Genomic DNA, 22354 nt, shown 5'->3' with positions numbered 1-22354 from the left:
GTGTGTAGCACCCACCAGCTGGTTAAGTAGATGATCTGTATGAGGGAGGAGAAATCTATCAACAACGATAGCTTTGTTGGCTTCACGTAAATCTACGCAAAGGCGAATGCTGCTGTCACGTTTGCGCACTGCCACAACTGGCAATACCCACTTAGAGGCATCCAATAACACCTCCTTGCTTGAGACACCGTAATTCTCCTGGGACTTGCTCGTAGAGAGCCAAAGGAAGTCGACGCAGCTTTGCAGCAACAGGAGTAATGTCCATCTGGCTTGCGGTTTACGTGATGTGCGAACCCTTTTACTAGTCCTATTGCATCAGCGAATAAATGTCCAAATTCCTTGCGAAATTTGACAGGCAGTAACGTTGTAACAGCACTTGTCTGCAGGCACTGCAGAGTTGACCCCTGGATGTATAATTCAAGGTTGTGTAAGGCATCTAGTCCGAGCATCGCAGTTCCTTGGTGAACAACATAGAACAGGATGGAGGTGGATTGACGCTGGTAGCAGACATTTGCAAGGAAGCAGCGCTTCACTGCGGTATCACCACCGGAGTAATTGAGCAGTATCACCGAAGGTACAGATAGCATTGCAGTCACTTTGAAATGGTTTACATAAGCATCTTCTGTCATGATAGATGCTGATGAACCCGTATCTACCAAAAACTGCATGCTCACACCTTCAACTTGAATATCGAAATGAATTCCGAAGCACGTAGTGTTGGACCCAACATGTAGAAGCATCACCGGTTCATCTTCATCTCCATCCTTACATACTTCCTTGAAGATGTGTTCCAACTTCGCACTACGGCATACTTTTTGGAAATGACCAACTTTCTTGCATTTGAAACAAACCTTATTTCTGGACTTGTGGTTAGGGGAATCGGCCAAGTGTTGATTAGAGCCGCATCGGTAACAGCAACGTCCTCCTTGATTACATGCCGAAGTTGATGGCGGCACGTGAGCAGCGTCCCAAGTCTAAGCACATGGGTCCCGTATCCGTGAGCTGCTCGAACTTGCCTTACGTATTTGGTTCACACCATCAGAAGAGATGAATTCGTGCAAACTTTTAAATGTCTCTTCGTAGTGCACGCAATTGTAAATGCCTTTTCCATTTACAATCGCGTAGGCATTTACAAATGCCTTCGCTTTCGAACAACAAACATTCTCGGAGCTTGTCTGATGCAACACCAGGAACAGGCTGATCACAAACAGCAGTGTCCGCGGAATTTTCGAAATCCCAATTCTTAGCAAGGTCACTTAAATGAGCAATGTAGACTTCTGTAAGCTCACCAGGGTTTTGTAAACGTTCCTTGAACTGGTGACGTTCGATGAGCACGTTTGTCGTGGCTGAGAACAGGCGGTCGCAAATATTGAGCGCCGCCTGAAACATATCTTCGACTGTCGTAACTTCACTTGAGGTCCCAGCTCCTTCGTTTTGAACTTGCACTGGCATGCTAGGAGTGGGTGCGTTGCGGAACCGACGTTGACCTTCGACGCCGAGTGAATGCAGAAGTGTGTCTTTGCGCCGGGATGCAGCAAACTCGGTGGTGCCAGATACTTCTAAGTAGGTAGAAAACAGTGCCTTCCAATCGTTCCATGGTATTAGTGGCTGACCCAGAATTCCCAGGAACGCAGGAGGGGGCGTAAGTCCCGCGAAACTCGTTGTAAAGGTTTACCTCGTCGCCACTTTGTTGTATTGTAGAAGTAAAATCAAATGACACACCGCAGAGATGGTACACATCAAGTGCCATCTTGTCACTGGCCTCCCATTTATTCTCCTCTGTCCCATACACGTGATGACTTACGCAACATGCATGTGACCTAAGCTGAAACTAAGTACCAAAGAAGCGAAACTGAAGCTTCCACAGTTACGTGAGCGGCACAACAGTAATGGTCTCAGTACACTTCCCTGTGGAACTTCAGCTGAAACTGATTTTATATCGGATAATGTTTTGTTTATTATGACGTTGTTTGCAAAATGATAGATACAACTTCAATATACCAAGAAAAACACCGCGAAAGCTGTAGAACTCAAGTTTAGCAAGCATGTCTGATGATTAATGGAATCAAAAGCCTTTCAGTAATCTATGAATATACCTAGAGTTAATTGCTGCAGTTCAAAGGATTTTAAGATTAGTTCTTTCTGAGTTAAAAGGGCTGTATCTGTCGAAAGACCTGTTCTAAGCCCATGTTGATGGGGTGTCAATATGTCATGTTTGTTACAGACACTCATGATCCGTCTGTATAGAAGTTTCTCAAGGCATTTTGAAAAAATGGGCTTGAACAGTCAGCCACATAATTTTCTTCTTACATCAAATTTCATAAACTGCATCACTCAACACTTTATGAAAAACTCATTCTTTGGCCTCATTATGGTGGAGGCAAAATGCAGAAGGCACCCACATGCTACAAGATGTCAGCGCCTGTTATAGAGCCCCAGGTGGTTTGAATTAATCCAAAACCTAGACTAACATTTCTTATTGTCCACGTGTTGCTTCAGGATGTTAAATCCCACAATTCACAGTTCTGTTCTCATTATACTTACCATATTGATTGCCTCTGTAACCTCAGCATTGAGTCATACAAAACAAAATCTTCTGATTTTCCTAAGGGCTGGAGTTTTGCTGTTGTCTATGATAAGGGACAGTTTAAAAATGCAGTAGCTAATATTGCATAGTTAGCAGCTTGCATTCCTTTCTTTCTTTTCTTTTGTAATATGTATTAATTCTATGTGCTTGTTATTCACCCCACTTTTCCTGCGCTATGTCCTGGTGTTGAGCCTAAATATGTAACCTTCAAGAACAGCTTCAGGTCAAATCACTTACCTTTGTCAATAGGGCAGAGCGTTGAATAATTTGGCTGGGTATTTTTTGGTCCCTCATGTTTCTCCTCCATCATGGGTACGTCTCTTTTGCTGCAGATGTCACAGTACCTGTGCCAGTTCAAATACTTCGTCTGCCCTATTGAGTATTCTGAAGAGCTGGAGCGCATGACTATGGACTGTGAACCTTCGCCACTCTTCCAACCGACGGATTATGAACTTCCGGGATGGATCGCAGCACTCTGCCACCTTGTCAGTGCAGCTTTGCATTCACAGTGCATGTTATCTTCAGCTCGTTAGTTATCATTTATACATTTTCAGTTCTTGCTCGCATTTTTTGTTAAAATGTGCTTGATATGCGTGACAGGATTTTTTAATCTTTTCCTTTAATGTGGCACACCTGTGAGAAGTGAATGCAAAACTGAGTGTTATGAATAGAAAGGAGTTGACAAAAAGGGTGAGACAACTCTGTCAGCAGGCAGCTGTTCCTTCAGACTTTAAGAAAAATGAGTATCTGTACTGCGAGTAATGTTGCGTTTGATGCATGACTGGATTGTAACTCTCTCTGAAATAGTTGTTTCACGTGCAGTTATGTGCGTTTTTTGCAGTAATGTTTAAACACCTTGAAACTGGACCTCTATTAATGTCTTGTTGTGTGCATCTGATATCATGTGTTGTGGTATGAGGACCGGATGCTGACCTTGTGTGGAAGGCATGAAACTGCATGCTTCACTGTACAGAGAATTTGCTCATTTTTTTTCTTCCATGTTAGTTTGGTTCCACGGGTGGTGCCTATGCATCTCAGTATGCCTGCCTTTAGTGGAAATGAAAAGAAAGAGCATTCCAAGTCTTAGAGAGGATACAGTTAATCCCGGATGTATCGAATTCAAAAGAGATAACGAAATTGTTTGAGACTTAAAACATGGCAACAGATTAGGTTATCTGTAATCGGACAGTGTGAAAGCGGTGCATTCACACTTCCTGCATTGACATGCTGTCCGGCAGCGTACTGGCAGCGCACCGCTTGCTCAGTGCGCCTGGCTCACTTCACATTGAGGCTGCTGTGAGCAGTGCTCTGGAAAAAGCTACCGCTGATCACAAGGTCTAGTTTTGTTGCTGGTGCTCTACAAATGCAATAATATCATCTTCAGTGCTGAAGTAGGCCATGCAAGAGCTGCTGCAAGCCTTTGGTCAGCTAGGCAGGCTTCACCGCATGGTAACTGGTGTGCCAAATGCCTCCTTCCCTGCCTGAAAATAATGTCGCATTGAAAATAAGCGCTGCAGGTCACCCTTTTACACCAGACTAAAAGCTCTACAGTGCTAGTGCTGGCAACAGGTAGGTGCCCAAGGCTGTACTGCCATCCCGGCACCTTGCACAAAATAGAATCACAGAAGCACCACTAGGAGCTGTGTCACTTGCAAAGGCAGGGCGTGCAGTGCAATGTATTTATTGAATGTCCTATTGAATGGGAGTTTGGTAAATGTGAACAACACTGTTATACTTTTGCAGGGGATTTTCAAAAGAATATTCTGAAAGTTTGATACTACAAGTAATAATTGAATATATCTGGACTCGATATATTTGGGGTCGACAATATGTGTGTAGGTGCAACTGCAGTTGCTCCTTTCCAATGGGACATGACGAAATCTTGTTTGCCCACGAGAGAGTTCACTAGTGTCCTCTACCAGCCTGCACATGCTGCAACTGCCAGTTTTTCAATTACAGAATGTGGGGAAAATGTTGGAGAACAACATCATGCTTTATTTACTTTCATCCACACCTGTACATACCTGTGAGGGAGTCGCAGCCTTGTGCACATGTAGCTTTGCAAGTAGCTGTGAAGCTCCATGGCTGATATGCTCCTTTTGTGCACTTTCAGCTGCACCAGAAGAGTACCATCACACTGTACCCTTTCGTACTTCATTCGCTGAGCTTCTCACTGTTCAGCTCCATCATTGGACCCTTTGGGGGATTTTTCGCCAGTGGCTTCAAGAGGGCCTTCAAGATCAAGGTATGGCAGTGGACAACACAGTACACAGAGCATGTGTTGATGCATGGTTTTGTACCTCTGTCTCGTGGCAACCTAAAGTTATATGTATCAAATGTAATTTGCCCAGCATATCGTTTTTTTGTTTTGTTTCTTTTTTTTCTGGGTCCTGTCACACTAAATGAAGCAATATAAATTAAAACTGATGGCAGTGGCAGTTGAAATGGCCATCGTGACATTAATCATATGTGCGAATGGTGTTGTCGGAAAACATTTTAAGACCTGCATTAACTGGTTACTACTTTGGCTACCAGAAGCGCAACTCCAAGATGGGGAAAAAAAAAAATCACAACAGAACGTCAACTAATATTACTGGTTATAAATGTCATATAGAAAAAGCAGATGACATGCCATTGTGTCTTTCTTGTAAAACATGATTTCGTTTCAAGACTGCACTTTTTTTTTTTTTTGTGCTGAAGAAACTGTGGCAATAGTGGCTTGCAGTATGGAAGAATGCAGCAGTAGCCAGGGCAACATAGCACCAGGTGAAAGCATAAGACTAACCCTTTGCACAGTGCAAGCTGTACACACGTCACACAAATGGTAAAGTACTAAAAAAAAAAAAGTAATATGCTGAAAATGACTTAAGAAATTCAATGACATCACAGGCTTTTTCAGCCACTGGTTTTGTAGAAAAATAGGGTGAACATTTTTACCAATAACGTCGTGAAAAGATCTCAAATTGAATGATTGTGATATTTGATATGTGTGCACACCACGGTTTTTTGGACATATAAGAAAACTTGCATTGGAATTAAAAGTTTCTTCAAGAGCATTACAAAGCGGTTGACTTGCGGAAAAAGCTCAACAGTTTTTCGAACTTCTTTTTTTTCTGCCAAAGTGGCATGTTCAACTGCGCACCTGCGCTTAAAATGCACAGAACACCAAGGGGTCCTAATAGCAAGAGGTAAATATAAGCTGAATGGTTTGTTTGATTGTTTGATAGCATTCAGCATGGAAAAATATGTTACATAGGTGCACCATTGTCAGCGTGCCGACATTCGAAGCAAGTGGGATATGTGTAGAGATCGCCAGGCAGGGGCGACCACGGCCACATTTATTTGAGGAGAAACTGAAGAGGTGATGACGGCAGCGTCCGGCCAAAGAGAAGGTTGCGAGCGTTCCTAAGCTCTCGTGCCGGCACTGCTTCCTTCTCTTCAGCATGTGCCGGACGCATGCCACGAGAGTCGCTACAGGGCTCCTCCCCTAGACGATTGGTCGAAGAGAAAAAAGAAAAAGGAAAATAAACTTACAGTCTAAGCAAAAGCACTGCTCTAAAAAAACTATCAGGAAGGCTATACACATAAGTACATGTTAAGTTCGTGTCCAAGTCGTAGTCCAAGGGGCAAGCAGGTTTATTCAATGGCTGTTCAGGAGGTCGCGGCTGAGTAATACATAGCGGTAGAGGAAGCGGGACTGTTGAGCGTGCGGCAGCACCTTGAATCCTCTGCTTGGCATGCGACGGTGCTGAAGGCAGGCTTTGTGCTCACAACGAACTGGCCGAATGGATGCTACAAAACACTGTGGCGAGCCAGTTTTGGGGAGGGAACGTGATGAAGAGCTATGTACCATCCTAAGCTTGCAGCACGAGAGGGCAAAATTAACCATGATGAAGACAGCGGCTGTGGGCTGCGATGTACGTACGCACGGGTCACTTGCGGTAGGCATAAGCTGATATGTTGTTGCTGCCTGATAGGGGCTTGGAAAAGCTGGAGGTGCACAACAAATGCGAAATGAGTGGCCATAGGCTCTGTGACATGAACCAGAGATGTTGCGTCGCATAGCGCGTGGTGTTCGAGCGAGGTGGCTGCGGAGCCCACTGATGGGCAATCGCGATGGAGGGCGATAGCAGATGATGAGCAGGACGCTTGGTGCGAGAAATCAAAACATGCTGAAGTCCGGTGCTGCTGCCTCACACGACTCGCATGCCAGCACTTGAATGACGGCAAAGCTTGCCACTTGTATAATGGGAATATAAGTGACGGCACAGGAGGACGGAACAGCTGAGGCTGCGCTTACTGTGTCGTAGACGATAGATACGTGTGGGAGAGTAGCCGGGCCGGATGCGCTAGGCAGGAGTGGCAGGGAGCTGGCCGTAGACAGCTGCGGCGTGCTGTGCCCCGAAGATGCAGCCGTAGACGAGAGTGATGCTGGTGAGGTTGTGGATGCTGGCGGCGGCAAAAGCGGGTCTACCGCGTCGTAGAGCGGCAGCGGGCAGTAGCTTTCGCTGAAGTGCGCCAGGACGGCAGCACGCAGCTCATCGTATGGCCGGCAACTCGAGGCAGGGCAGGTAAGCCGGCAGATGATGTCAGGTGGTAAGATTTCGGAGAGGACTGCTTGCTTGAACTGCTGGATGGTGATGCAGTTCTGGTACATCGCAGCCTCCAGTTGAGCGAACCACCCGCCGACGCCTGCAGGCCGGAACATCGGAAGTGGCGGGTTGAAAGCCGGGCCTTGCCAATATGCCATCCTAGGATGCCACCGGGGTGAAGGCACGGTTCTTTGGGTCACCACAAATTAGAGATCGCCAGGCAGGGGCGACCGCGGCTACATTTATTTGAGGAGAAACTGAAGAGGTGATGACGGCAACGTCTGGCCGAGGCGAAGGTCGCGAGCGTTCCTAAGCTCTCGTGCCGGCGCTGCTTCCTTCTCTTCGGCACGTGCCAGATGCATGCCACGCGAGTCGCTACATGTGCGTCCCGCTGACGTACAAAGTGTTAAAGCTGTTGTGCCTCTAGAGAGTTTTCAGACCTCCTTCCAATGCACCCGCTGTCATGCAGTCGTGGCTCTGACATCTCCCTGATGTTGCCACAGCCACTGCTGTGCAGAGCTGAGCGATGGAGTGGTCAAGATGTCAAGGAGTTAATGAAACATTTATGTACAGTATATGCTGAGAGGCCGTGGGCTTATATGGGCTCACACTAGCATGCAGCGATGACCCGGGACGACAGCTCTCTTCGTCTGCTCTCCCTCTCTCCTCTCAGCTCAGCGTTTTATTGCCCCGGGAACCATTGCAGCAGTCCACTGTTCAAATCTTCCAACCTGGAAGCGCTGCTGATTGCCATTTAAGTCTATGGATGGGCAGGAGGCTTAATCGTCTAAGCCTCGCAAACGATGAGGGCTGCTGGCAAAGACCAGTTGGCAGCAGTTAAATGGCGCCAGCCAGGAGCATTGGATGGGTCATTGGGCGCGCTGCAACTAGTCGGAAAAATGTTGCGCACTGGGCTTCCTTTGCACAGTTCACATGGTGCCAGCAGATAGCGTGCTCTGGCATAATAGCACCCCCAACTGCCAGACAACATGCCATGAAGATTAGCTGCTTCCATGTGGCTCAGATGTATGGCGCCGCTAGTACACCAGGAGTCTCTTAAGTTCCCATCCAGTGTTGAGCGGCAGGCAGTTCCATGCTCCTTTTTATGAACAGGCCCCACTCGACCGGCCAGGTGCCTCTACCAGGTTAATTTGGCTCTTCTGACGACCTTACTTTTCAGCACTGGTCGTTCTGCATCTTGCCAAGAACCGAGCAACAACAGGCAACACCTAACCTGAGCAAGTGCTCTCTGCCATCTATCAGTATGCCACAGCTTAAAAGCATAATGATCTCCCTAGCTGCATGTCTGTTCCGAATTTTGCCCGCTCTACCCCTAGAAGCACATATTGGGCTCAAAACTCCTAAGATCAAGACTTAAAATGTCAAACGCATGTAGCACAGAGAATGACAGAAATACAAAGTAAATTTGAGCCGGGAACCACTCAGCTGAGGCTGCAAATGTTGGCATAAATTTTGCCCTACGACTAACTGTTCATGAATTGATGTATACAACTCTATGAAAACCGCAAAAAGCTCGTCAAAAGCTCCTATGCCTGGAATGCAGGACTTAGAGCATCCGAGTTTGCATTTCGCTCCCTTCGAACAAACAACATAACACCTATATCTAGGCATTGTATTGGGACATTGTATTGCCTCTACCCCTTCCATTGCAGCTCTGCTTGTCCGTTTCCTTGTACCTTTCCTTCCAGTTTCTATGTGAGAAAGCAGATGAGCACAATTTTTTCGCTTTTGTCTAACGACTTGTCCCTCTCCTTACGCTTCGTGCACTGGTCATGCTTATTTTGCATACAGGCACACATCTTTCCTTAGGACCGCTATTTCTTTTCCTTCTTTATAGTTTGAGCTTTTTCTCCTTTCTATGCCATCACTTTTTCTTGTGCCTGCCTTCCTGCTCTTTTCTTCTGATACTTCGATACTCCTTTCTTTTGACAGCGCGTGTCACTGTTTTGCACTAGACCAAAGCATCAATTCTCTCACACCTTCCTCAGAATTGTGATTATACTTAGCTGTAAGCATGTCTGTGATGCATTTCCTAGCATGCTCAAGTCTGCTTTCTTCCTTGGCATCTCTGAGTGCACTTTCGTGCTTATCTTTTAGGGCTAAAATTACATCAACAGAGTCAGTACTGTCCACACGGCTGTTTTCTATACTGTTGGCCAGCATTTTAGGTTCTATAGGCGCTGAAAAGTCAGTGTTCTCATCTAACGTGAGCGCTATTTGACAGCTCTCTTTGTTCTCCTGACATGTATCTGCCAAACTTGAATGGTTGCCTCCCTTTCAGGTTTGGCTTTCACAATACGACTGTAGGTATCACGAATGCTACAACTCGGCGCATGAAAGGCTTTGTCTCGTCTCTACTCGCACATTGCAGACTTCGCAAGTGTGACTCTCGGCAGCATATGCATGCTCAGTATGGGGCTGCCTTTGCTGTTCGAAACTCGTGGGGTGCTTAAATTCCATCAACATCGACTCATTTTTCTGCGCATCATCCTCTAGGATGACACTGACTTCAGAACTTGCATTTTCATCATTGTCTAGCCCAACGCAATCTTCATAATGCTCTACAACTTCTGGCTTTGGCTCAACAGTAGGTTCAATTGCTGTCAGTTCACCTGCTACAGCGGCTGAATATTTACGGAGCCTGACTGCTGAACCCAAGGATGCTGGTGTGGTCCTGGTCGTAGCGGCAGCTCTTCAGTGGAGGCGGAAAGTAATGCGCCTGTGTACTGTGAATTATTAGTGCACATTTAAGAACCCCAGATGGTCAAAATTTCGAGAGCAGTTCTGCCCTCCCCAACAGGTGGCGCCACTAGAAAGCTGTCATTTCTGGCCTTCGGCACGCATCGGCACACATTGCAGACTGCTGCTGTGCAGCTTTTGTAAAAATGCCAACTGACTTTTAAACACAGACTGGCGTCCGCCCCCCCTTTTTTTCTTTTCGTGGGAGTCATATCTGTTTTGTCGAAGTAATCTGTAGGTAAGTAGACCTAATGACCCTGTTGTTTGCTGACTGAAAAATATACGACTCTTCCTGCATATAGTGCCACATCGTGGCCTAGGCCAGCGCTTTTCTCGGAAGTGTATCACGAGTTGATGTTTCCTTCTGTGAGAAGAGAGCGCCTGTAAGTTGTAGGCAAAGGACTATCATAAACCTCGTGCACCAGCTAATTTCAGCGTTGGCAGTAGAAATGCGAGAATGACCCTGGTGTTTTCTCATAAGTCATATATTGCGTCTGTGTACTGCTACCACATTATTTCCATAGGTCATTAACCCTTTGACTGTCGAGTATTCCGAAATAGAACTCACCCTTAGTGTGAAATTTCCTTAAACGCTGTGCATTTAGCGCAGTACCCATACGGCAAAAACAGTCAAAGAGTTAAAAAGCATCCTGGTGTGGCTATTAATGCCTACGCATTCGCAATGAATTCATTGTGCTGAGAAGAAAGGTCAGTGTGCGCATACCTGTGACCTGCTTACTTTGTGCAAGCATTGATGATTGCCGCTTTTATCAAACTGATGTACGGGTCAATAATGAAAATTACCATGAAGAGATTTTTTATATTTCCATTTTTTGGGGCTGGCTACAGCTGCAGGTACGGAACTGATGCAGTTTCCAGCCTTACTTTCTCCCCAGTGCAGGCGGACGCTGCTGAGCGTCCAACGAAGCTTTTGAGCAGTGTAATGGTCTTTTGAAGCCAGCGCGTTTATGGGAAGTAAAATAATATCTGCCCAATTTGAAGACACCACTCACTGAGGTAACAGAAGAAAAGAAAAAAACAAAAACGTAGACGTTTCGGCCCCACTATGGGTGCCTTGTTCACAAAGAAGATGAAATGAGATGGCCCGTTGGTTATGAGGCGAAAAACAAAAAAATTGCTTTATAACCAACGGCCCATCTCAGTTCATCTTCATTGAAAGGGGCACCCGTAGTGGTGCCAAAACGTTGTTTTTCTGTTTATGTATGTCTTTTGTTTGTTTGTTTGTCTTTACTTTTCTTCTGTTACCTCAGGAAGTGCTGTTTTCTTCAATACGCTGAATTTCCCTCGCCGGATGGGTTACCGTCGAATCCTCAACTATCTGTCCAATTGTCGATGGATTACATGCGCATCTTTGTTCAGTAGAAAATATTGTGCACAATGCTCAACAGTGGACATCCTTATATGTCTCAGCCAGCATGGCTAAACATACTTTTCACCCTTTAGGCAAGAATATTGAAGAGTTTCAGGCAATACTCACCTTGTAATCTAATCAGTTTGAAAGTAAACTATGTATGCTGTTCACAAAAAGTATTAGAGGGGCAAATTGGTTTTTAAAATATAGTCGCCGACCGATTTTTTGGACCCTCAAGGGGCCGAAATAGCATCCAGAAAATCAGGCAGTCCAAAAAAATGAATTCACGCAAAAAAAGTCACTTTATTTAGCGAGTAGCTTGAAAAAGTGGTCAATATGCCTCTGCGGGGTGCTACGTTGTTGTACAAGTAAGTCTGCTTGCATGTCGATAAGGGTGACGTTCTCTCTGTACACAGCCGAAAGCACCTTCAGAGCTCGGGTTAGTTCACTGCTAGTTGGCAGCACAGCCTCTGGCTCCTCACTGTCGGAGCTCGAGTCATCACTTTCCAGCACCTGGCGAACAATTTTGTCGTCGGTGAGCTCAGCGCAGAGCACGATCTCGCTGTCAGCGCTAGCAAACTACTCCAGCTTCACTTCCATGGGAACGACTCCTGCAGCGCGCAAGTGCTCGATGAGATCAGCACATGAAGACAGCTGATGGGATTCACTGGCGCTATCATCGGGTGACGACAGCACTTCATCTCTGATCGCGAAACCCGCGTGGCAGAAGCAGTTCTGCAGTGTCTCCTCGGTCACCGCCTTCCATGCATTGGAAAACACGCCGAGTGCAGACAAGTTGACACTGTAGGTTTTGCCGCTGTCCACGCATAACGCCATGCGACTGAACAAGCGTGACCGATAGAGGTGCTTGAGTGTCTGGATAACGCCTTGGTCCATGGGTTGTAGTAGGGACGTTGTACAGCACAACACACCACACGTGAATGGCTACCGCGGCAACTAACGACTGTGCATGACGGCAGCACGGCGGAGCTGGTGGGACGGTGCAGTAAGCGGTACCTGCTATCGAGGCTATACCGGACATGCGAGGTCCGATGGCGTGATCAGTGGACGATATGGGTTCGAGGTTGCAGAAAATCAAAATGGCACCATCGTTGTTTGCGTTTTCGGTAGCTCTTGAGTCGCAAATCGAAAGAAAAAGTCCGGAAAATTGAACGAGAAGGATTTCAAGCGTCCGAAATTTTGGTTGGTGTTATACATTGACTCTATGGAGTGTGTGGCGGTGCCGTGGCAAGGTCCGGATTTTCAGGCAGCTCCAGAAAATTGGACGTCCGAAATATCGGTCGGCGACGACGGATGACAGGTTTGTCGACAAGTTTTGGCTAATGCAGGCAGTCAAAAGGACTCAGTAAATGAACTAGGTGGTGAAATAAACATTTTGTAGCACCTACATATGCTGTGTGCATTCACATGAAGTTTCTGTGCTATCTACCAGCTTGTTGCTTTAGCGCGCGGATATGCAGTACCTTGCAGCCGAGCGCCGCCAGCCATCGAAACCAGAAGGTCCAAAGGCTGGCGATGGCAGAAAGGTCACATGACCAAATATGGCAGTGCCCATGCTCCCGTGCTGTAAAGTGTCACTATGGGACGTTAAACCCCATTTAAAAAAAAATCCTGTCAGTTCCACATTCTTATTAAGTAAAACTGCATTTTCTGATTTTGAGGCTGTCATATTGGAGGGTTGAGGTGATCTCTCAGTTGATGAACGCGCTTCATCTTTGATCGTAATGGTAGGAGGGGTGCCTGCCCCATACGAGCTGTCTTCTTCTGAGATGCACTGGTGAGATTCCTCTGTAGCTATGCACTCTACCACGTCATGACCCTCAAAACCTTCCTCACTGTCTAGCCATTCTGCTAGAGTGGCTTTAAGTTGATATGCCAAGTCAGAGTACGATCTGGTACTGTTTTAACACGATAGCATTAAAGGTCCCGTTGCACAGAAAATCCGGTGTCGGCGGTGTGAAGAAAAAATTATGGGTATAGCACTGGCAGGTGGTGGCTGGTAGCTGACATGACCGAGCACTGATTCGTTGATGGTTTGTGCAACTTAACAAGACCACATGATATCAAAAAGTTAAAAGGAGCTGCCACCTCTGGTTGCTCATTTGAGGTGGTAAAGTGGAATAAAAGCCTTCTAGTACTCGTGGATGCTGAGTCAGGCATGCTACTCCCAGGCCTTGCGGGCACGTTCATACGGCTTGGTTAAAGCAGGGCTTTATATGTCGGGTGGTAACCTTTACGCTATCGCGCCATGCCCTTTAAGGCGGATATTAAGTGTCCCCCATAATATTTTTTCGTTCTGATACCTATCACAAAGATCCCCCAGTGAGAGCTCTTAACAGTAACGAGCCTATCAGTTCATCATAGTTCTTCAAACTGCTGTCTAACAAGCACTTGCAAGCCACTGTCTAGCAGGCACTTGATACGCTGCCGCTTCAGTAGGAAGAATGACGACCAACCTCTGTGTCCTATTATCTCACTCTACGCGCTTTCTTCTACAGATACGCTTGAAGTCTGCTAGACACTCAGCCATATCTTCGGCGATGACAAACAGCTGCAAACTGTCTCGCGCTCTTTAATTGTTATCCTGAATAATGGCAGTTAACGCTTCGTGCCGTCTTAATCTCAACTGATCGGCTGAAAGCTCCAGATGTATGAACTTGATCATGCTTGCAAGATGCTTTTCTTCTTCCTCAAACCTGTGCTCATGCTCTTGCTTTCCAAGTTCATCATGTGCACGGCACTCCAATCATTCATGCTGTTTGCACTCAAAGTACATTTGCCTTTTACAACTGCTGTCGCTGCCATTTGACCTCATCGTGCTTAAGGTGCATCTGTCTGTCAAGCCCTTCACACTCACGGCATTTTTGTCTTTCATGCTATTCGCACTCAAGGTGTTCTTTTTTTTTTTTTTTTCCTATAACGGTCGGGCGTTCATTCTTTTCAGCCTCTTCACGCTCACAAAGTTCATTGACCTCAGTCCAGGCCTCATTTGCCTCTTCAGCCTTTACATCCTCTGTCTGCATGATGAATCGTATTCTTTTGTTTCGCGCAGCCTACAGTAAAGCCTAGCTGCTCACAAATTTCAATTAGTTCCTTCACTTCTAGGTTCTCTGTCATTCACAAGGCCCCTTGCTGTTCGTCTTTGTTATAATCTACTTGCCGTTCATTACTATCACATTACTGGTAAGGCATGTAAGCAATTCTCAACACTGCCATGTTTACACCCTCTGCATTAACTTTGGTTTCAAAACGCTCCTTCTTGGCTCGAAACAGTCAAAGCTCACTCCAGTACCTCACACAGCTCTTCTCAAATTACAACTTGTGCTAGAGAAGTGTGGGATACTGAGGGGTAAACATCAGGCACCCACTGACTGCATTGAGGTAGCTGATGCCGGTCATGCCGGTCAATCCCAAAGCTGTCATCCACTGTTACGCAGGGGGTTTTCAGAGCTCGCACTGATGCACCCACTGTTGTGCAATTATGCCTGGGACATCCCTCTGATGTCTCCACTGTTGTGCTAATGCATTTTGGACATCTCAGTCTGCTGCCACTGCTGCGCGGAGCTGAGCGAAGAAACAATCAAGATGATGGAGAGTTAATGAAACATGTACAATATTTACAAGGGCTTTTACAAAATCAGCTCTGGGGCCGTGAGCGTATGGCAATGATCTGGGAGGATGGCTCCCTTCATCTGCTGTCTCTCACCTCTCTGCACACGGCCCAGCTTTTTATAGCCCCGGAATCCATTGCAGCAGTCCACAGTTCGAATCTTCCAATCTGGAAGTGCCACTGGTCATGGTTGGAAAACGACAAATGGGCGCAAGGCCCAACCATCTGTGGCTCGCGCTGGCAAGATGAACCAGCTTGCACTATTTAATTGGCACCAGCCAGTTGCTTTGGATGAGTCAAACCATACTGCGACTGGTCAGAAAATCGTTGTGCACTCAGCTTGCTTCATTAGGTTCAAGTGAACGGCACTGGTTTCAACGTGGTGCCAGCTGAACGCATGGTCTAGCACAACAAAGCAAAGTGCTGGAAATGCTGCAAGGTAATAATTCTTGGCATAATAAAATAATTAATACCTTCCTTCTGACCGGTGATAAGATTTCATATTTGCAAGTCCTCCAGGGGTGTGGTGTAACCAGGCTAGGTTAGGTTTATGAGGTGTAATGTGCCAAAGCAACTGGGGCTATGAGGGGCACCATAGTGGAAGGCTGTGGATAATTTCAATCGTCTGGGGTTCTATAACATGAACTAAAATTACACAATACATGGGTACCCTGCATTTTTCTTCTATTGAAAGGCAGCCACCACAGCCAGTATCAATTCCCCCCCCCCCCAGCTCTGTAGTCAAGCACCTTAACCACTGAGCAATCACAGCAGGGTTGTGCTGTAACCAGTGTGAATGACTTCCTCAAGCACATTGAATGGCTAACATTATTTTCATCAAACAACATCAGGTTTTGCTGAATGATGGGAACACTATCGCATGTCATTAATTGAAAATGATAAAAGAAATTTTTCACGTGACACAAAACTCTCTTAGCTTCTATAAGAAAGCATTACTTTGCAGATATATAGCAACATTAAAGGTTCAACTCAACTTCTGATGTTGAGACTTAATTTTCCACTAAACATCTTAAGTAGTTTGGTTATAGTATCTGCATTGTCCAGCAAAACCCTGGTATCTAATTTAGCAAAAAAAATATATATATATATATATATATATATATATATATATAGCTTGCTGTGGGTCCGTGATTGTTGGTAGTTTTCACCACAAGCGTTAAGATTAGAGTTAAAAACTAAATCAGTATCAGATGTAGAGCTGGCACATTGACTTGTACAGTGTGAGAACGGCCTTTATTAGACAGCCTTTAAGGTACTAAAAAGAAATTACTATAATCCCTCCATGAGGCCTATCCTGCTAGATATACCTTTAACGGTGCAAGTTTGGCTTGCACGCTCTTGAGAAGCCCGCACATTCATGAGTAGGCTACATGCATCTTCTATGACAGTCCCCACATGAAAGAGGTGCATGTGAATATGCGAAATTTCAAATATTGCATAAATAATATAACCTCATAAGGCCAGTTGTCAGTTTGCAGCAAGAGGGGTTGGTGGCACTTTTGGGCCCTGCACTAAAGAAATGTTTTGATTGCCTGCTGCACGGTATGTTTCCATAGCAAAAAGAGCAAACAGATGCTAGTCTTCCAGTTTCAGTGCTTCTATCAATTTTTTACCTCTGCAGAAACTGAAGTGCATATTCTCAGAAGCTGTATTTTCTTGACGGCTGCTTTCAGTTTGCACAAATTTGGGCTAAGAAACGAGAATGTGGATATTTAGAGTCGCATGTGACAAAAGCAGATGGCAGCAGCTTCAAATCCAGCATGCACAGTTGCATCTCGTACACACGCACTATTCCGAAGTGTAGTTTCGTTCTGTCCCCTTTGATTCTTTGTACTTTCCTCACTGCGGCATTGGAACGGTACCAGCTGCAACTAAAATGATGTGACACACAAGAACCTGGAACAATATTTAGAAACTTTTCTGTGAGTTTCCTGAAGCTTACTTCTGAAATCTCACTCACAATGCCATCAGATAAGGCATCCATTCTTGCGAATCATTTATAAAAGCACTGGAATTTGAATGTGCATTTTTAAACTATGATTGCAAAAGCTACAGTCTCAAGTCAGTCAAGCTTTGTTTATGTAATAAGAAGAAAAAATGGTTGAGGAAATAACTACACCGATTCTCTTTGAAATGCTGCCAGAGTGCTAAGCGGCCTTAATCTAGTCGAGAGCATCATGGTTGTGGTGGCATTCAGATCTGGTGCCCATCTCTAATGAGTTGCGGGGGAGAGTAAAAATAATGGTCCCACCCACATTTTAGCCTGAGCTGCCGTTCTTTGTTTGGCAAGCTGCCTTGCTACATTTCACTAGTTTTCAAAGCAATCTTGAGCGCCATGTCACCAATCCCACCACTTGCTGCTGGATGGCACAAGCCAGGAGCAGTTAGGAAAGAATGATGAAATAATACCTGGAGGCTTCCATGATGTAATATTTTTTTTTTTAATTTTTTCAGTAGTTACCTCATATACCTCATTATTTTCTCATCCTGAATGAGAATGACATTTTGTTTGGCAAAATGTTTTTCTAAATGCTTAATTACTCAAGATAGCACAGAGAAGGCATGAAATGGCACAACAGCCTCCAGTGTCCGTTTTGCATGTTATTTTGCTTGTAAGATTGTATTGAGGCCAGCCAGTATGAATTATCTCAATAAAAGAATTTAACAGCTATCCCATTTGCTCACTTCATGGGTTGTTTTTGTTTGGAAAAAAAAAATGCTTTAATAACATTTTTTTTTTTTTTTGGCATACTGTGTCTGATCATGCCTTCTCTGAGAGCTGCAATTTTCCAGTAAGGCATTTTTTATGTTCTGTGGCAGCAGAAACTTCTGCAGCTCTCCCTCTTGCAATAGCTGAAATATCTGCTACCGAATGCTGTTTCACCTGCTACAGAACACAAAATTGTTGCTACCATATTGTCCTTTCTTCTGCTACAAAAGCAGCTTCAGGAGCCTGATGTCAGTTCTATCCCTGAGCTTACTATACACCATGAGACTGCACTGCAATGCTTTAATTTCATTGCACAATCTGTCGACATCCTGTATAAGTTCATTACTAGTTGAAGTCATGAAGCACGTGATGAACTTTCTCACAGTAGCAGGTGTAGCAGATTTTACCATCTAAATTGACGTATTTATGAACAGGGTACTACTAACATATGTGCACACAAATGAATGCATGCATGAAAGCATGTTGCCACAGCTACTGCCACCAATTAACTTGCTAAATTTTGTTGTTACTAGCTTGCATTTCTGAAATTGTTGATATAATGTGACTGCACTGAACCTTAGCCTGGCTGAATTTAGAAGCCATGGTGTACTCATGTTCCAATATAGCATTGATGTATTAAATGTAGGCCTAAAATGTATAGCTCTTAATATCCAGAAGTCACATTGTGCTTTATCCAGTCTCAAACCGTAGTTACAATTCGTTCCACTTGTACATTTTCTCTGCATGTGACAGTAGTGTATATGCCCGAAGATGAAGCCTTCAAAGGCTTCACACTCAGAATTGCTGCTATGATCGTCGTCGTGCTTGGGTGGCAGGCTGGCGGGCCAGCTTTGCGTAAGCCTGCAGTTATCATTGCCACCATAACTGCACAGCAGTGCAACCAGTCTTTTGACTGGTTCCCCTATTTTGGGAGTAAATAAAGAACTTATAATCATCATCATCCAGGCCTCAGGGGCCCACTCCACAACTCCACTAAATGAGTAGTGCCTTTTGCACCCAATTGTGGTATTATCACACCCGATCACTTTTGGGTGCGCAGGTGCTGTAATCTTTTGGCATTTCATTATTAATGTTTCGGGCCTCTGAAACGTCCATAGGTTTCATAATCGCGAAAGTCATTACTGCCACCGTTTGACTTTGAAGTTCACCTCGAAACATTGCACAAAACAAAACAAAAAAAGCTTAAAATGTGCCATTGTATATAAGACGCAATAGCAAAATTTTTGTTTAAAACATTTTTTTCTTTTTCAAGTCTCATACACCGAAAAATATGGTACTTACATATGTAACTGTAAGATGAATTGACTGTTCTGCTATTGCTCGAGAGTATATCAATTCGTTGAAGCTGGCTTAGCACTATAAAGGTGTTCCATTTATTATATCATTGCACTTTTTTGAGGTTTTAGGCACCAACTTTGTGTGTTAGGCGGAATGTCATCAGTAACCATTGTGCCATTGCTGTTGTATTGCTATAGTAGAAGTTCCTAAGGCATCTGCAGAATCTGTCTTTTCTCATTTTTATTTTTTGTCAATGAGTAGCTCTACCTTTCATCTGTGGTCATATGCATCTTCTGCTACAAGATTTTATTACGAACCTTGCAATCAGCTTCTTAGGATTCAAGCGATTACAGTGGTGTGTGCATGCACATTTTCTAATGCATGCGTGAATTTTTTTTTCTCCTTAAGGACTTTGGTGACATCATTCCTGGCCATGGAGGTATTATGGATCGTTTCGACTGCCAGATCTTGATGGCTTCCTTTGTGAATGTCTATTACCACAGTTTTATCAGGTATGTTGGTGGTTTATATGTGTCATGTGCCCCTTACCTATAAGTACTGTACAAATGATAGGATAGAGTCAGTATATCTTGTGCATTAATTAATGGTCATTGTGCTGAAATTCTGTTTATTGCGAAGCCCATGTAAAATCTAATGTGTTAGCTTTCATGCTCTTCACAGGGCTCCAAACCAGCAGAAGATTCTGCAGCAAATCTACCTGATGAAGCCTGAGGCACAGTTGCAGATTTTTAGCAGTCTGCGAGACACACTGCTAGCACGTGGCCTGCTCCCTTCCTAAAGGGAGTGCCACGACTGGAAGCAGCAGTTGCCACACCACTAGTCACTCATGTCGGCATCACCGCCTTGCTCTATACTTAAGGTTCATCACCTTCCCCTTTCTTCCTCCTTTTCCAAATTCATCCTAAATAGAGTTTTTCGGCTGTTGTGTTAGCTCACAAATCAAGGCAGTAACCACCAACAGTGTACGCATTGATGAGGGAGCATGGCACACAAGCCAAGGTGCAAACTCAATCACGGACCAAAAAGCAAAGGCCATGTGGGCTTGAGGCAGTGTTTACATGCATTTAAAACATTTTAATATAGGTGTGTCATCTGATTTGCTGGGTTTAACAGTTGACACGTGTGTCTAGATTTCCCATTTAGTTGGGTCTTCTGCCATGACCATAGTGGACTACTACTCAGCAGATTGACTTGCTTAGTGTTTTGCGAGGCTGGATGTTGCGCATTCCAATTCTTACTTGACGCACTCATTTGTCTTGATGTACTATTGCACGCACATGTAGGGTTATTGCGTCTTGTTTAATTGTGGTGTTTTAATTTTTAAGTTTTCTGGTGAGTCCTGAAGTTGCATCACTCAAAATTTCGCTGGAATGTCCTTATGCAGTTTGTCAGAGGCATGGATCTCGTGCATTGACAATGAGTGTACCATTAAGGGTTTCTGTTAATCTTACAGATGTTGCAGTTGTGCCACACGACCAGAACGATTTCTCTTTGTAAAGCATTGCAGCAGTGCTGTACTTCAGTACATTGTTCTAACTTACCTTGACATGTCACAGTATTGCTGTATTAAGCAGCAGGCTTATTTTCCCAGCTGCTCGTGATTATTAGTCTGTGGCTGGCTTTTAGCCCAAGTGTGCGCTGAATTGCAGTGTACTGCCATGAGAAAGCTTTGTGATAGGGAATGTAACATTAAAGGTACAACCACGGTAACAAAAACTTGAACGATCTGTTTCTCTTGTCCAGTTTTGTTCTGTGGCTGCTCAAATGTAATTTGCATTATTGTGTAGGTGTTGGGCAAACTTGGCTACTTTGACAAAGGTACACAAGCTCCATGAGATGCGTGCTAAAAGTGGTACTGCTTTTTCATGACTTGAGCACTACTTGTTTTGTTAAATTAAATGTGCCAGTGTTTCATGTTTGCTGCATTCCATGTTGCTTTGTTATTGCTTGAGGTGCACTTTGACTGCATTAAACCGGTATCCTTTTAAAGCGTGACTTGCCCTTAGTAGCTTCACCTAAATAGCGAGTAGTGTAAAATAATTCACAGGCCCTATACCACTTGGCATTTTGCTTTGGGTGAAAGCATCTAAACTTGTCACGCATTTAAATTGATATTTGTACATCATTTACTGCATCCACTGATGACCAGAGTATTTTATGGTATTTGTAAAAGAATTACCAGTTATGGGGCATTAGGTCAAGGCCATGAAATTTTGTTCGTTACTGCATTACCATTCATTACCATTTTAAGGATGAACAGAAGCTTAAAAATGCGCTCTTTGGTGCGCTGTGTTGGACGCATTGTTTGTGATATCAGTAGACATTTTAAACCGGATTTATGTGAGCTTTATTCACTGGTAGCATTTATGCCTAGGTTGCATACTGTTGAGTCACCTTAAACTGATTGCATTCATTGGTTAGTTTTCATGTTGCGTCTGATCAAATTCAGACGTGAGCTTTTTTTTTTCCTTGTACACATGACGGGCACTGCGGACAGTGAGCAGTACTTTGGTTTCATCGTCACACTGAAAGATATTTCAGCAGACATTTGTGCATGTTGAAGTGCAGTGGAAGTTCATGTGCTGCACAAGAGTGTTTTGAAAGCACTGATGCAGAATGCAGGGTGTCCCATATGTACATGCATATATATACAGGTACACTAAACCATACTAAGCTAATTTAGTTTGTTCCACATGTGTTTAACATTTCAGCTTTGCTATGGCTGACGTGGTATCTTTTGCAAATTCAGTGGACTAGGAATTTAGAATCCTAAATGGCAAGCATCGCACTTGCTTTTCATTGGTTTTACCAGCCGCGAGCTGCGATGTTGGCTGCATTAGTTTTTCAGCAAAATTAGTCAGTCACACAGATGGTTTTACTTCCACAATGTAGAATGCAAGTGGTACATCCACTACAAAATATATACTCAGGATGTGTAATGAACTACTCACTTATATTTTTTTATATTCATTGCCTAAAAATTGCTGGTACAATTCAGAATATGTCAGGAGATCAACATAAACTCCTGGGCTTTTTTAAAAGAGGCTCAGGAAAGCATGTGGTATGCAAACTGACCTGTTAAGCTTGGCCTGTGTTACATGTTATACCCTGTAAATGTTCATATAACAGTGCAATGTAATGCTTGCATTATAATCCCATATTTCAGAGTTCCGTGTTAGTGTTCCAGGCAGCTCGAGTGCACAAAATGTTGGCTGTTTCATGTCTGCTGCAATCGTTCTTGTTGCCATGTTGTTGATGCACTTTCTTAGCATGGTGTTGCATTGACAGAACCTTTGTCTTGGTTGTGAGGTATTCCTGCACTACTGAGGATCAAAGAGTGTAATAAAGAGATATGCGCATC

General features: G+C 44.4%; 1 protein-coding gene across 1 annotated transcript in view; it reads left to right on the top strand.

The window, feature by feature from the left end:
* Positions 1 to 22354, top strand: part of Cds (CDP-diacylglycerol synthase) — a 37153-nt gene extending 14799 nt beyond the window's left edge. Inside the window, exons 8-11 of the mRNA XM_084589579.1 lie at positions 2920 to 3072; positions 4701 to 4832; positions 19381 to 19484; positions 19654 to 22354. Of these exons, the coding sequence (XP_084445705.1) occupies positions 2920 to 3072; positions 4701 to 4832; positions 19381 to 19484; positions 19654 to 19771 (507 nt within the window). The 3' untranslated portion in view covers positions 19772 to 22354. The remainder of the gene's footprint in view (positions 1 to 2919; positions 3073 to 4700; positions 4833 to 19380; positions 19485 to 19653) is intronic.

The sequence above is a fragment of the Amblyomma maculatum genome, chromosome 1, assembly GCF_055883805.1.
Source record: "Amblyomma maculatum isolate TAMU_Amacu chromosome 1, ASM5588380v1, whole genome shotgun sequence".
Classification (NCBI taxonomy): Eukaryota; Metazoa; Arthropoda; class Arachnida; order Ixodida; family Ixodidae; genus Amblyomma; species Amblyomma maculatum.
The sequence above is the reverse complement of the archived record's forward strand: the minus strand, read 5'-3'. Positions and strand labels throughout refer to the sequence as shown.